Here is a 16,750-nt window from a genome sequence, read left to right as displayed (position 1 = left end):
GCTGGAGCATAACAAAGAAAAGAAACTCAGGAAGTGGGGAAGTTCGTTACATTGTTGCCGTTAATGGAGTAACAACTAACTGCAGAATTAGGAGCAATAATCTGCTTTAAATGCGGGATAAAGAAAATGGAAGAGAGGATTAACAATGTGGGTTACATTTTGAGATTCCAACTCAAACATGCGTCTTAGTGAGCACCTATTGTGTGGCCAACATAATGTCAGGATGCAAACGAGAAGAGAGTAATGTTTGTCAAATACTTTATCCTTTGCCAGCTGACACTTCCCACCCCCTATTCCGTGTGTGTGTGTGTGTGTGTGTGTGTGTGTGTGTGTGTGTGTGTTTAAACAGATGAGGATGTTTCGTTTGTGGTGAGATCACAAAGCGCGTGAGTAATGGAGATAAGATGCAGAGGAACAGCTAGGGCATGGTGGGAACTTTGTCAGAGCCCTGCAGTCTGGAATGGAATGTCCAGCTGAGGCGGCAGACACGGGAGTGGACGTGAAGCCAGGAGACTTGGGCTCATTCCTGTGTCCACCATTTAACTTGTCTTGGCCATGGCATTCCCAAGGCATGATACTCCGTCTCACTTGTTGACAGGGAAATGCACATTGAAACCACAGAAATGCACGACATGCCAGCCCGCATGGCTGATGTAAGTAAGGAAAGCCGGTGAGCACAGTTGCTGGTGAGCACGCTAGGGAATGGAGCTCTGGCGTGGGCGTGATTGGTAAACGGTGTGAGAAACGCGTCAGCAGTGTCTACCGCGGCCAACTTCTCTACGTATGTTCCACGATCCACCCATTTGGCTCCTAGCTAAAGATAGGTGTGTGTGCACAAAATTTCTGTGCAAAATTAAACTTAGTGGCATAAACATAATAGCCAAAAAATTGGAGGGAAGGAGAAATAAAAATCCATCAACAGTAGCAGAAATAACTAAGTTGTGGCCTGTTGGTGTAATGAAGGGGATACGATACCCATTGGGGCTCGCCGTAAGTTAGCATCAACTGACCTTCAGCTAACACGAACACGTACAGCAATGGGAACAAACGGTTGTTGCGGGTTCCTAACGTGGTGGCTCACAAGTGGATTTGGTGAAATAGACTAAAGATGCAAAAATACCTATATTGTATATGTTTATATAGAAAGTTCTGAAACAGGAGAACTATGCTATGGATAGAATTGGGTTTCCCCTTCAGAATCTGTGTTTATAATCCTAGCATCTAAACCAAATAGGTTATAATCCCATTTAGAAATGTATTTGTTAGGCTAATGAGACAGGATTAGTCTAGGGTGTTTCTTGAGTCAATCTCTCGAGATAAGAAAAAAGTTTAAACCAGAGAACAGAAACTAGATGAGGAAAGATGGATGACAATCCATGTGGAGATCTCCAGCACCAAACTCACTGCCGTCAAGTCCGTCTGACTCATTGCAACCCTGCCCCTGTGGGTTTCCAAGCGTGTAACTCTTTACAGGAGTAGAAAGCCCTATCTTTCTCCTGCAGATCAGCTGGTGGTTTCAAACTGCTAACGTTGAGGTTAGCAGCCCAGTGTGTAAGGTGCTTGGAAATGACGAGTCCAAGATCTTCCCCCAAAGCCCAGAATGAGAAAAGGCTGTCAGCGTGAACCCAGACTTCTAGCTAGCCTCCTAAACTGTGAGAAAATCCGTGTCTGTTCATGCAAACCACTCGTGTGTGGTGTTTTGGTGACAGCAACAACAGACAGAACTAAGACACTGTCCTGTGGTGATAACGGGCTAAGAAAGAAGTTATGAGAGGGACGGTGGGTGCGTACATGTTTACATATTGCTCATACGTATTTCGGTAGTGTCCACTAAAAATGCATCACAGATTTTATTACATTTCTGCAAAAATTAAAATACAGCATAAAGTGAAAGCGAATGGGGAATGAGTAAGGATAAAGATGACCAGCAGGGGTAGATTGGGAAAGAGGGGATTAAAATGAAAAAGAGTAGGCCTCTTACTGCTCATCTAGAAATGGAGAGGTGAGGTCTTCTCCTGAGCAATGGAGAGAAAGATAAAACCGGGAAGCGTGCACAAAGAGCAGCCAGGGCTCCGGGCGATCAGCTGGATATAGAGGATAGGGACGAGAGAAGTCAGAGATGATCCCAGATTTCAGACTCGGTTTAAGATGGTGCTTGATACAGAAGGGTGTCTTTCTCTGACACGGAAGAACTCGTGTGAGCCTGTGCATAGCTCTCAGCTGATGCTTTGCTCTGGTTTCGTGGGTGCGCCATGAGTTAGGTGATGGGCTGCTAACCACCAGGTTGTCAGGTAGCACTTTCTAGCTGCTCCACTGGAGAAAGATCAGACCATCTGCTCCCATAAAGATTGACAATCTTGGAAACCATGTAAAAGGTGACAATAGGTCTGAATCAACTCAACGGCAGTGGGTTTGATTGGGGTTTCTTTGAGGGAAGAAGTTAAGGAGGGCTGATGGCACAGTGGGTTAAGTGACAGGCTACTAGCTGCAAGGTCAGTGGTTCAAGTCAGTTGCTCTTCAAAGAGAAAGGTGAAGCTTTCTGCTTTCGGAAAGATTTACTGTCTTAGAAGCCATATGGTCACTGTGTTGGACTAGAGAAACAAATTCATAGATATTCATATGTGTGTAAGACAGAACTTTGTATCAAAGAATAATTGTGTATTTAAAAAGCATCCCAGTCCAGTTCAAGGCCATAAGTTCAATATTAGCCCATATATCTGATAATAGTCTATAAATTCCTCTTCAGACTCACGCAATACATACAATGATGCTGAATGCAGGAAGATCACGGGCAGGTGGTTGCAAAGTCTTATGGATCCAATGGTGATGGAGCATCTCAGCACTGGTGTGGATCTCCACGTGGCTCCTCCAGCTCCAGGGTTCTGGCCCTATCAGAACCTGTCAGCCGGAAGACAAAGCAGGGAGTGTCTCCTGCCTCCAGGGAGAAATAAAGGAGTTCCCAGAATCCTCAGGAGAAGGCCATGCCCACAGAGAGGCATCATTGGCTGTGATCTGATTGGCAGGCTAGGCTCCACCCCTTTTGACAAATTGATAGATTAAGAAACTGCCACAATCACTGAGAGTTGAAATCAAGTGACCAGCACACAACAAGGCTGGCCCTGAGAAAGGAAACCTGCATTTTGGGACAGAATGGGGATTCCCTTCCCTACAAGATGTTTTTAGAAGTTAAAGAACGTGCCTTATTGCCGCAGTAGAAGTGTTTAAGACTAGCTTGTCAGCCGAAGCCTGCATGCAGCCATCCGCATGGCTGTCTATTTATGTAGACTGTCCACACACCGTCCACATCTTGCCCCCTGCACTTCTGGGAGGCACCATTTCCTTACTTCGTTTTAGTTGCTTACAGGGGCCACATAATTGTTCGTATCAGCGCTTTGGCTGGAACCACAGAGCTGTTTCCTATGGTTTGTGGAACATTCCTTTTCTTTTAATAATGGTGAGTAATGTGTCTCCTTTGTTGGTGTTTCTCAGCGGGTGAGAAAGTGAGTGGGAAGGCATGCAATCTGCATTTTCATCAATATTTTTAAGTAGTGAGATAGGAAGACAGAGAGAGCAGAGGAAGGGACCTTAGAGTTTTTTTCCATCTTTGATGGCACAGAGTTCTGTATTTAAAGTCTTGTTCCCCTGCAGCCCATTTGTTTTTTTTAATTCAGTTTTATTTTAAGTACATTGATTGTAATCAAAGAGTAGGCGTCAGAAAAGACTGTCATAAATAGAGACCAGGGTTTGTTCAGCTTGAATACTAACACCAACTATTTCTAGACAAGCATGTCCCTGCAACTGTGTGGCTGAAGCCCATCTCATCCGCACAGGAGGAAGATGTGCCAGGAAAAGTGGAAGAGGTTGTGTCTAAGGGGAGGGCAGTCAGCCAAGAGTGGGGCAGAATCCTGTGCTGCCTTCATCGGTGCCTGTGTAAGTGAGTGAAAAGACAGTGCGACTCAAGTCTGTCGACCTGCAACTCTCCCAAAGGTGCATACATGCACGGTGCAGGTCCTTAGTTACAGGAATACTTTGAATCGGTTCACCTGGACTGGAAAGGGCCATTGACTCTGCAACAGGTGAATTCCCTAATGAAAGACCAAACTCTGGTTCCGCTTCCCAATTTACATCATTCCTCCAGTAACCGCCAGGCCTACAGAAAAAATAGTTTTCTTTCCCTTTGAGCCCTATGTTTTCCATGAAGTACAGACTGTTACCAATTCAGAAGACCTTCAGAGTTTCAAGTTCATGGGTGTTTTTGACTGCTAATTTAGTGAAGTTCCAAGAAAAAGTATAAGAAAGTAATTACTTTAGTGGGTCCTCTTTCGTTACCAGCCATCTGTCTGTCTCATCTATACATCTTGCCCAGAAACAAACAGAGATGAAAACTATTAGCAGAACTAAGAGTGTGATTTGGGTCATTAAATTAAAAGATAGGGAGATCCCTCTCCCTCCCCCCTAGAGGAGAATCCGCCACCAGAGGCAAAATGTGCTCTCACTGACTTAAGACAGGCTCTAGAGAGTCCAACTACATGGAAAAGCTGGCACGGGAGAATTGAGAGAGCAGAAAGAAGCAGGGTGCTAACAGTAGTCCAGTGTTAAATACCTGTGACAGGCGGCTTTGAATCTCCAGGCACACTGGAATTGGCCGGAAGGGCCATTAGTGATCCTCCAATATCTATATTTCCGATAATTCTAGTGGTATTTATAGTGGCATGATTATTCTGGGAATTTTATAACATACTATATGGTTATTTATGATAAAGTCTAATCTACTATTGTACCATCTTTATCCATGAACCTCCTCCCACTTTGTCTAATTCGGATTAATCCTTCTTGTCAGCTCTGCTCTTTAAACCAGCCACAATCTCCCATAAACCACAGGTCTGCCTGACTGTAAAGACAGGTTGTACTGGGCTACGTGCTTGTCTCAGCCTGTTTGCACACAAACCACCACCACTACTGCTTTGCAAACATAAGACCCAGCCAGGTTTTTCTCGTTTTTGGTGTGTGCTTTCTTTAACATTTTGTATTTTGTGCACCTCGTTTGACAGCCGTGGTTTGTATTTTATCTGTGTGTACCCTATCTTCACTCCCACTTCCAGTAGGTCAATTCCAACCATTGGCACGCTGCGGTCCTTTGCTACATCTTTTCTGCCCCTAGTCTTTTGTAACCCTCACCGCATGACAGGCTGAACTCCAAAACCAAACTCACTGCTATCAACTTGAATCCAACTCATTGACACTAGGATAAGTAGAACTACCCCTTTGGGCTTCCAAGACTTGAAATCTGTACAGAGAGAGACAGCTTCATCTTTTTCCCATGCAGCCGCTGGGGCTTTGAGCCACTGTGCTATGGTTAGCAGCCCAGTGGCGTAGGGGATGATGCATTGGGCTGCTAGACACAAGTTCAGAAATTCAAAACCACCAGTAGTTCCAAAGGAGAAAGATGAGGCTGTCTACTCCTATAAAAATGTATATAGTTTGGGAAACCCATAGGAACAGTTCTTTTCTGCTCTGTCCTATGGGTTGCTATGAGTTAGTTACTCGGTGGCAGGAGGACTTTTAAATGACTGGGTCAGAGCATGTCAATACAGTGTAGAGGACTCCAACTCGGAAATTGGACAGTTTTGCTCTTTGACTAAGTATCAAAGTGAACCACCTCAGACACAGAAAGAGAAAAATCGCACAACCATCAAGAGAAAGATCCACCAGCGGAGGGTGTGTGAGACCCTTCCCTGAAGTGGTAGACGCAGCAGCAGTACCAGAGACTTTGAGTGCCTTCAGACAGGAGCTGGATTGCAAAGTAGGGTACCCTTTGGACACTTATCAACACTAGTTAACACTTGCCCCAGCCGGGTCGTGACCCTATATAGGGATTCCAAGCCTGAGTTTTTACCTGCATGGATTTGAACATTGAGACCTTGGGGTTTCTTTGTTAGTCACTGGAGGCTGACACACAAGTTGTTTCCCTTTTTGTTTGTTTTAAAATCATTTTATTGGGGACTCATACAACTCTTATTACAATCCATACATCCATCCATTATGTCAAGCGCATTTGTACATTTGTTTTCATCATCATTCTCAAAACATTTGCTTTCTACTTGAGCCCTTGGTATCAGCTCCTCATTCCCCCCGCCTCCCCACTCTCCCCAAACAAGTTGTTTCTACCATAGTTACCAAGCTAACTCCATCTGTTCCAAAGGGAGAGAAAAGATACAACACTCCGACCTCGAACCCCAACCCTAGGAGAAATGAAAATTGAGGGTATCATCTTTACTGTCTTTAGGAAGTTAGAAGTATTTTATTTTCTTTATTCTGCCAAAATCAAGTGCAGCTCTAGGTACATCAAAATGCATCTGTTGATAGTTGGAAGATCCGTCGCTCTAGTATGAGATAATGTGCTCTGTCTATGCAAGGAGCACGGTGCCTATGTGTGTATCTGCTAACAGGAAGGCCAGTAGTTCGATCCCCCTAGCTGCTCCTTGGGAGAAAGATGTGGCAGTCTTCTTCCAAAAGAGTACAGCCATAATCACATTCCAGCCATGCGACAGTTCTGCTCAGTCCTACAGATTCACTGACTCGAAATCACCTTAGTAGCAGTGGGTGTAGGTGTAGTCTATTTGTAGAACTTATAGGTAGACTGGAAGATGTCATCATTTTTTTTTTAAGTATGAGGCTCTGCTGTAGTTGTGGGGAATCTAAACGTGAAGCAAAGGAGGGAAAGTGAAAATGTTGCATGAAGGAAGAGTCGAGCAAAGCGTTGGTGGCTCTTCATGAAGAAGGTGAATCTGTCTTTGCTGGAGAAGAAGTAGTGTCTGTGGCCATGGAGCACGGGATCAGAAAATCAGTACAAGGCGTATGTGGATAGAGGGAGAGGCAGGAGTATAGATAGTAGTAATGTGAGACTTGGTCCAGATGTCTTTCAAACTTTTTAATTCAAATAAAATTTTCTTCCATCCATATAAGTTCTTTCCTAATAAGTTCTCCTCTGAAAGTGTCTGCCTGTCCCCCTGCTGTAGCATTGGGTCTGACCTTTGTGTGTCTAGGAGGTAAGTCTCTGTGGAAGCAGACAGCTTCCTCTTTCTCCTGCACATCTGCGGGGGGAAGGAGACGGGTAAAAAGCAAACTCGTAAGCTCGTGTATGCAAACGGCTGCTATTCCTCCCTGGTGGGATATCCTGCTTCCCTCCCCTGTTGACGTGAGCTTAGTCACACGACTTGCGTTGGCCAACGAACTGTGAGCAGAAGTAACAGACAGACATTGCTTCTGGGCAAATGCTTCTAGCACAGAATTTTCTGTGTTCTTTTTGTCATCTGCCACGAGACCGGCAGAGAGAAACGCAGCTCTTCTGTGGGCTCAGGCCAGGATGAGAACGGAGCTCACTGTCGTCCAACAGTGGTGATTAGTCCAGGGTGCCGCCTCCTCCTGGCCCCACCCCCAGGGACAGTCAACCAAGTCTGGGGACAGTTTTGGTTGTCACAGCTGTTGGAGTACAACTGGCGTCTGTTACAACTGGATAGAGGCCAATTTCTGGAGTTGTTTGTTAGCTACACGATAACCTAGCCTATTCTGACTAAGACGGCAATGATCGCCTTAATTGTATAATGGTCAATGCATAAATAGTTGGGTGGAGCCAGTTAGAACCCCCCCCCCCAAAAAAGGGACTTAAACCATGACGTAAGATTGTGCAAGAGAAGGCGACTCCAAAGACCCCACCATATCTGTTACTGTGCACTTGCAAATAATCCTAGCGAACAAAAACCAGACAGCAGGGATTACAGGCCATGCGGGTACAGTGAATTCTCCAGTGAGTTCAAATGTGTGTTTGTTAGGACAAGTTGTAATTCAGAGATAAAGTGTGCATAGTTTGCGCGCCTCTAAAAATAGCATTGGGAAAACTTGGCCCTCAGCATAATTTAGGCCTATGACATCCAAAGTGTATTTGCTTGTTCATATTAGTTGTTTCAGGAATAAGACCAAGCAAGAAGTAGATGTCTTGTTTGACACTGAGGCATGACAGAGCATGCAGAATGACTCACCAGAGCCCTGTCTCCTGCCTCATCCCTGGGTACCAGGCTGCTCCGGACCCCACCTGCTTCCTGTCTCTGAGACAGCCTCCTCCACCAGCCGGCTCTTGGAGGCAGCCATCGTTGGAGCCCTGCTCTTAGCTTTGTGTGTACTTGCCATAGGCAGGGAAGGGGCTGCGATCCTTGCTGCAGGGAATGGCCCCTGCTTCAGAATCCCGCTCTTTGGATATACTTATCCTAATAAAACCCAGACCAAACGCGCTGCCACCGAATCGATTCCTCCTCACCGTGACCTTACAGGAGAGAATAGAACTGCCCCTTGTGGGTTTCTGAGACCAACTCAATGGAAACAAAGAGCCCCGTCTTTCTCCCTCGAAGCAGCTGGTCATTTCAAACTGCTGACCTTAAGGTTCACAGCCTAACACTTAACCCCTACGTAACCACGGCTCTTTCCCTTCCCACCCAGGCTGAGCAATAATGCAATGCTGAGCCGCAGGGATCGTGGTTCCGTGCCATTAGAACATTGGGTGAACTGATTTACTGACCTAGGGGAAGTATTTCTTGGATACGATTCGGTAGGACAATGAGAGTGGGAAGTTGTGTATGTCAGTGCAGAAAGACTGGGCTTTCTGCTCTCGTGGGGAGCTACAGCCTGGGAAGCCCACAGGGGCAGTTGTACCTTGTCTGATCGGGCCACTATGGGTTGGAGGCGAGTGATGTCAGTGAGTTGGAGCGTTTCGGAGTCGGGAAGAATGGCCATTACAGAACACTAAGTTTTGCTCAGACAAGACCTATATGTAGACCAAGGGGCAGAGAGTGGAACCGAACAAGGGATGGATACTCAGGAAAAGTGTATGTCAAAGCTGTGTCATTTTTGACCGTTGTTACTCGATCTGTGTGCTGAGCAAGTAATCTGAGAAGCTGGACTCTGCGAAGAAGGTGGCGGCAGGGTTAGAGGAAGACATACACCCTGCCGATGCAGATGACACCACGTTGCCTGCTGGAAACGGGGGCTTGAAGTACATCTCATACTTAAACTTGTGCCACAGGAGAGAGCAGGCCCTGGTGCAGGACACCATGCTTGCTAAAGTTGAGGATCAGGGAAAAGGGGCAAGACTACCAGGACAGGTGGTGGATTGACAACAGTGAGCATCCCACAGGGTTGCTGTAAGTCAGTGTGGATTCAACAGCACCGAACACACCCACCCAGCACGGACTTTTTAAACGTGTGAGAAAAACCTGAAAGAAAACATGCCAGAATGTAATTGCTTCCACCAGGACCTCTGCTGGCACAGTGGCTGTGAGTTAAGCTGTGATCCTGTGGTCAGCAGTTCAAAACCGCCAGCTGCTCCTCAAGAGAATATAATTGCTTCTGCATGGTGATGGGTTTTTTAATAGTTCATGGAAGTGGCAGTCAGCAGTTCAAAGGACACATCACATTGGGTAAATATGCACAAGACCTCTTTAAATTGTTGGAAAGCAAGGAGGTTACTTTAAGGACTAAGATGCTCCTGACCCAAGCCATAGTATTTTCAGTCGCCTTCCATACATGTCAAAGGTGGACATTGAATAAGTAATACCAATGAAGAATTGGTGCATTTGAATTGTGGTGCTGGCAAAGAATATCAGAAGTACCACAGACTGCCCACAAAAGCAGAGCCCCCAACCAGATGGGTTGACACCATGGCTGCAGCAATGGGCCCCAACCTAAGAATTGTGAGCATGGAGTGGGATTGGGTCATGTCTTGTCATGTCTTGTACATAAGGGTAATAAACATTTATTATATCACTTTTTAAAAGAAAACACAATTTTGTTAGGTAGGCCACACGTGGTTCAAGAAGGGAGAGAGAGGTGCCCAGTTTGAGTTATGGGTGACATCGCATTGTAAATAGTCGACATTTGATATTGATAGAGGGTGTGGACAAATGAAGTAAGCCAAGTTCCATAAGCAGTTACATAACCAGTTGCCAAAATGGTGAGAGTGTGTCTGCTTGAGGAGCTATTGTTGGAGTCACACTGAAATGTGACATTGCTGCTTTCCTCTTCTGTCTCAGGTTGCTGCCGTTGATCTTCTGGTCCCTGGAGTTGGGGAGCTCTTTGGAGGAAGCCTCCGAGAGGAAAGGTGCCGTTTCCTGGAGCAGCAGTTGGCCAGGTATTGGTCAGAGTTTGAAGAACCAGTAGGCTTCACAAAGTAGAAACGAGACTCTCTCAAAGGCAGTGGTGGTAGAACAGCACAGAGCACCTCCTGAGGTTTGGGCTTTAGCACCTGACGGAACAGAATCGTGGTTGTACGTGACCTTGGGAGAGTTTTTACCTACTTAGCATCCACGCTCCCTTTCTCAGATGCTGAACTGCTACCAGAAACCAGGCCTCGGCAGTAGTTGCCCACTGTTTGCATATGTTTCTCCCTCTGGCAGGTTGTCTTTTAAAAAACAACAATAATAATAAAAGGAGATGGGGGCTTCCTTTGATAACTGGCTCCTGGTTGGTTGGTTGGTTGGTGGGTTTGTTTTTGCCCTCTCTTCTGTGCTCTTGTTACATTGACTCTCAGCTAGGCTTGGTCTACCCCTGTAGGGACTTGGAAGCTGGGAAACCATGTGGCTGTGAGAGAAAGCTAGTGGAAATGGCTCCTACGCTAACATGTAGAATAGGCAGGCTCCCAATCTTTGGTTCTTTCGTCCCTCGGGGTCTTGTTTGAGCTGTTGGAGTGCCTTGTATTCAACTGACTGTGCGAGACTGTGTGGGAAGTAAATTCCTAAACATGGAGAGAAGGCCTGGGAGATGAGACACAGAATCATGTTTCTAATTGAACGACCGCTCCTGTGGATGCAAGCCACAGCGCCTTCCTAAGCTAAGCACGCGGTCTCCTTTGCGATACCAGACTTAAAAAAAAAATGAACTGAAAGGTTTCCTCGTGTCAGAAGGCTCAGTCCTTAACTCCAGATGACACTAGGTTTCAGAGCACCCTGGAAAAGCCATGAGCGTTTGACTGTATCCTGTTAAGTTAGCCATCCGTGTGGTGGAGAAACACTTACATAGTTGGTGTTTTTCCAAGATCCCCACCTCCGCATGGAGTAACTAGATTCTGTAACCAGACTCATATGAATTGCTCTCCTGGTGAGGATGCAGAAGGAAGGGGATAAATGGTCTGGGAAAATGCTTTTCTTCCGTTAGATTACTAGCTTATGATTGCCAGATTGTTAGAAAAAAGCCCGGGGAAAGTGTGGATTTGAAATTGAAAGGCAGACTCTTTAGATTGAACAAGCCTGGTGATTTGCTGATTATTATTATTATTATTAAGGGCAATTAAAATCACACATGGCAAGATAGCTCAACTGTTGAAAGAGTAATTGGTCTGTTTTCTTTGCTTGCTTCCTTCCTTCAGGAAACCTTTCCTCATAACAGATTAAATATTTACCTAGTACCTGATCATATCCAAATTTCTCTTTCCCAATGAAAGGGAAATGCATATTTCTCTAGTTTCGTGACTTCTGTTCATGCTCTCTAGATTTTTGCATAAGTCTTGATCACTTCAGATCTGTAATCTCGAAGACTTTTATAAAGGACTGAAGTTTTCATGAATACTTAGAGCTTAAGCTTTTATCAGCACTTCTCAAATTAGATAAGAACCAATTTACAAACTACCGTAAGGCGGCCACAGATTCTATATTGCAGTTTTGAAGTGTTAAATGGAAAGTTCTATTCTTCTCTGGTCTGCTTCTCCTCCCCACCCCCAGCAACCATTAGTGGTAATAAAGGTGCTTTTGTTACTGTTAGTGCGAGCTCATCTCAAATGAACCCTTCTCTTTGGACCTGGACCCCACACTTTCCTCCTGCAGTGTGTCTTGTTTGTATCACTCAATAATAGTTCCGGTTATTGGCTAACGCACCTTAATATCAGAAAATTTCAGATTATCAACTCCATTGCCTTTTATTTTCAGGCCCAGGCTACATTGTATATGTCTTTGTATCGAACTTTTTAATGAGGGCTCAACCCAGAGTAAATGTTTGATAATATATCTATTTACCTTAAAGAAGCCCTAGCGGCACAGCGTTTAAGCTCCCTGGAAGGTTGGCGGTTCGATAAACACCAGCCACTCCGTAGCAGACTGCTTCTGTGGAGATCACAGACTTGGAACCTCTATGGGGCAATTCTTTCCTGTTTTATAAGGTCACTGTGAGTTGAAATCAACTCAACAGCAGTGGGTTTTTATGTTTATCAGATTGCTACTCCCTAAAAGAGTTTTGCTATCTTCCTTTTACAGATCGGGACTGACAGAAACCTACCAATGGTAAGAACGTGGCTCTGAGGGATTGCTCCCCAGTTGCTAGTCTTAATGTTACATAAAGGGGGTTATTGTTTTGTTTTGTTTTTTTATTTAGACCTTACCCACTCTGAGACAGAAGGAAGAAGGGTTAAGAACAATGGACAAGGGCTCAGATTACCTACTCCCTGTAAATCCTTCAAAAATTAGCACTAAGAATGATCGCATTTATTCACCAATTATATGCTTTGTGTATATTATCTGCTATTAATCGCACAGCACCGCATACTGCACACTGTGTGTTGGTGTTACCCCTCTAGCTTAAGCCTGTGACGTCGCAGACTGAACCGAGATGCTAGCGTTGGTGTGGAGCTGGGGCTTGATCCCAAGTGTCTCCGAATTGAAATCCTTCATTCTTAACTGTCATGCTTCAGTGACTTTCCATGTGAAATCAAGGGCGGGGCGCAAGTGACCCCTGCGGGAGATCACCCACCACAGTCAGCCATTGACTCCCCCCTTTCTTTTTGCAGACTTTGCTCAAGTGCCCATCACTAGATACAAAGTATTTATATATGTTTCTGCAATATCACTCCTTTTGATGTCCTCAGCAAGAGGAAGGACCAAGTTACATCCTGGCCTTTCTCCTCATGAAAGTGCTGGATCCCTCAGATTATAAAAAGTTAAAATTAAGCTCAAGTAGTTATACATAGCAGTAAAGACCGTAGGCAAGCTCCTTCATCTCTCTAAATGTTGGTTTTCTTGGCCGCTAAATGGTGATCGTAGGACAGGGTTGCTTTGAGCATGAAATGCAACAGTGTAGTTTAAATATCTACATCGAATAACAGCACAATAAATGCTCGTTTCCTTCCCACTTCATTCCTTTGTCCTGAGGCTTGTGTTAGGTAGAGAACCCTGATTGAGCAAGCTGATGCCCTTCCCCTCAGTTTGAGATCATAGTCATAATGTGTCAGAACTAATCATAACTAAAAGCTCATTACAAATTTTACTTATTGGTTTAAGTTTAGGCTCCTTAATCATTTCAAAATGATTCTTTCACGAAATGAAGTTTTGGAACTCTTCAGATCTCCAAGTATGAGTATTTATTATTTTACATGGCAATTCTATGTTTCAAAGGTAGATGGACGTCCTCCTCCTAGTGTGCAGGCCTTACTGGGTGGGGGGCGGACACCCCAGGTGCTTAAGAACTTACTCACTTCGCGTTTCTACCCACCACATGCACATAAAATCTGTAACTGGTTACACAAATTTTGTAGAATTTCTCTTTTTAATCTGGATACCTTCTATAATCAGTTTTGCAAGAATCCAACCAATAACATGAATTAGAAAATCTAATTAGAGAAAGTAGACCATCCCCCCCCCCCCATTATCAAAGCAAAATCTGGGAAAAAAACAAGCTGCACACGGAACCCTTCGGCTCATGATGTTGTGCCATCAGTGTCTGAGAAGTGCAGAAGCGCCGAAAGCCAGTGCTGTGGGCTCAGCGGCCCGCTCAGCTCCTGCAGGAACTGGTGCCGGTGGGTTGGTATGCCTCACCAAACCATTTTATCACAAAATGGAAACATAACCTGTCCCCATGCTTTCTAAACTTAAGGCTAATTCAACAAAACATTTCCTTTGACTCCCCTATTGAGGCATTCCCATTGTAGCGCTGCCTAACCTCAGCTCATACTGCCTCCCCTGTCATGTTGATCTCTCTCCAAAGGGCACTCTGTCTGATCGTAGATAAAGACTTAACCATAGCTCTCCAAAACACCACTAACTGTAACCATGGTAAGTCATAGTGGAGAATTAGGGCCTTATCCTGGAAGAGCCAAATGCCTGCCAAGTATGAACTTAATGTTCTGGAGCTGGTTTTACATACTGTTCCAGGATCTATAACCTTGTTTTAATCAGTACTCTTTAATTCAATCATCTTCCTACCAGTGATGTAATAAGAAACCCTTATATATATATGGATTGTGATAAGAGTTGTATGAGCCCCTAATAAAATGATTTTAAAAAACAAAGACCCTTATATAGTCTTCCTTCCTAAACATACACCTATATACCAGGAATCTGCGTTTGACTCATGCCACTACAGAGTATTTCTAACCATGAGGTTCTCAATTGAGCATTACTGTACCACTAGTTTCCTCATCTGTATAATGGGTTTCTTGCCAGATATGGGTGCATCCTCTCCTCCTTTCCTCAGATAACTCCAGATGAAGGAAACAGATAGTGCTGAGTAACACAAGTGGGATCATGTCTCACAGGTGTGGTGAACTGAGCAATACTCAGTAACAGGAATCAGAATTCTGGGAGCCTGGAGATCAGTGTGCTGGCTCCTGGCCGCACCCTGGCGAGGCCATGTATTTGGATCTATGCACACAGAGTGGGGATATGAACGCAGGGGAGGACTGCAGAGGCTTAAACATGTCCTCTAGGCCTGAAGCAAAGAAATTGAGGTTTCTCCTCACTGCACTGCTCAGGAGCCTGTCTTGGTGCCTTCAAACAATAAACCCTCATATATTGAGCCCAGCTCGTCCTTGCCAGGCTGCACAGAGAAAAGTGAGACCGAAGTCCTGCTCCTGGTGTGGCTGAGCCTTCGATCCAGAGAGGTTTGCTGGGCTTGCTGTGGTCACGTGGCAGTCAAAACGCTCCATTCTCTCCTGTGGACTGACAGTGACTGTGTGTTTGACAGAAAGAAGAAGAAAAGCACTGTCGTAACAAATCAAAGGGGAATGTATTTCCAGGAAGGCTATCAAAGAAATCTGTCAAGAAAAAATTCTGCAGTTACTGAGGCAAGCTTTCTGTACATAAATAAAAGGGGGCTTCATAAAGTTCATGGGAAAATTTTTTATCTTCTAATTCCACTCATACATGAACTTTTTGAGCCCAACCTTACGCACACAAACAGCTTGAAAAGAAGAGCGAAAGAGGAAAAAGCGTCAGGTGACCGCAGCACAGGACTCGTTGGCAGGATCCGCTGCTGTTTGTGTGGATAATCTTAGATCAGTCACTTTAACTTCTGTTTCCTTCATCTGTCTGTGGAGGGGGGAGACTGGTCTACCACAGTGATGTGGACAATTACAAGGGATTGCAAAATACTTTTGAAACAGAAAACCCACGTCTTAACATCTGATCGCATGCCATTTTTATAGGTGATGCTTCTCTTTTTTTGTTTCTGAAAAAAAACAGGTATCTGGATCTTCGTCGATTTGGCTCCGTACCACATGGAGGTTTTGGTATGGGATTTGAACGCTACCTGCAGTGCATCTTGGGAGTGGACAATATCAAAGATGTTATCCCTTTTCCCCGGTTTACGCATTCGTGCCTCTTGTAGCTGGAGGGGTGTTGGTGGACAGTCACCCTGTGGCAGAGGCTCTGGGCGGGAGCACATGTGCAGCAGACAGATGCAGGCGATCTTGCCTTAAAGTGCAACACAGAGAAACTAGAAATTACGTGGCGTTTTCGAGAAAGTTGAAGGCACTTCCTGGAAAGATGAACACCCCCACTAAGAGGTACTTAGAGCAAATGGAACCTCAAATCCCTGACCTCGATGAAGAAGAAATGAAGACATTGAACTGAATGGCTTCAAAGTGCCTTTCACACCCGAAGGATGAGATGGTGTTTTCAGTTCTGTCTTTAATCATTGAATCACTGCCCTTGTGTAACCTTTGAAAAATTCGTATCTTAAAAATAAAATGTTGGCTCTTTTACCCTGGCCTCTTAACTTGTGACTAGCTGCCATTTTGTCCCCAGTGTTTTACTAAGCATTGCCAAGAAAACATTCCTTATTAGGATTTTATCCAAATGGTATTGGGACTGATAAAAATCGCTCCGAGAATGGACATTTTCAAGTTAGGTGAAACTCTCATTGAATATCACTTAATGAATATCCCCTAATAAAATATATTTAACAACTACTGTCCCTTAATTAGAGTTCCCAGGTGGTGCCAGCGCTTTGTCCTCAACGACTGGCCTATGCTTCGTGTTGCAAACCTCCCAGAGGGCACGTGCCACCGGAGCGAGCCCTGGCAGCCTGCTTCTGTGACGCCGAGGCCCCAGAAAGCCCCATGGAGCGGCCCCATCCCAGCACATGGGAGGCAGCAAGGGCGTGGGTCTCCATCTGGTTCTGTACCTGTAAGTGCCAATGACATGTTGTCTTCATGGTTTAAGCACTTTAATCATGGTTTTGTTCTGATTTCGTGTTTATTAGACATAACTTCTCTAATGTCAATACATTAGATTTTTAATTGCTGCTCTGTGGGGCAGAGAGCAGCAATCACAACTGTAACTGCCTCTGGCCCTCTCTCGCCCATGAAATTTGGGGGAAAGGGTATTTTCAGCCCAGGAGGAGGAGGTCTTTTTCCTCAAGGTAACAGAGAGACCTGAAGGATGGGTTATTCCGGAGTCAAAAAGCGTGGCAGGGTAAAGTGAGATGGGCTTGAGCCCTG

The 16,750-nt window shown here is 44.9% G+C and overlaps 1 protein-coding gene across 4 annotated transcripts in view; it reads left to right on the top strand.

Annotated features, from left to right (window-relative positions):
- Window positions 1-16,012, top strand: part of NARS2 (asparaginyl-tRNA synthetase 2, mitochondrial) — a 107,577-nt gene extending 91,565 nt beyond the window's left edge. For 3 of the 4 annotated variants that reach the window (XM_075546352.1, XM_075546355.1, XM_075546354.1), the window contains 3 exons: window positions 10,083-10,180; window positions 12,294-12,320; window positions 15,492-16,012. In XM_075546352.1, the coding sequence (XP_075402467.1) occupies window positions 10,083-10,180; window positions 12,294-12,320; window positions 15,492-15,636 (270 nt within the window). In that variant the 3' untranslated portion in view covers window positions 15,637-16,012. The other variant, XM_075546353.1, reaches the window with a different exon arrangement.
- The last annotated feature ends 738 nt before the right edge of the window (window positions 16,013-16,750 follow it).

This window comes from Tenrec ecaudatus, chromosome 4 (genome assembly GCF_050624435.1).
Source record: "Tenrec ecaudatus isolate mTenEca1 chromosome 4, mTenEca1.hap1, whole genome shotgun sequence".
NCBI lineage: Eukaryota > Metazoa > Chordata > Mammalia > Afrosoricida > Tenrecidae > Tenrec > Tenrec ecaudatus.
This window is presented reverse-complemented; position numbering and strand designations above follow the sequence as displayed.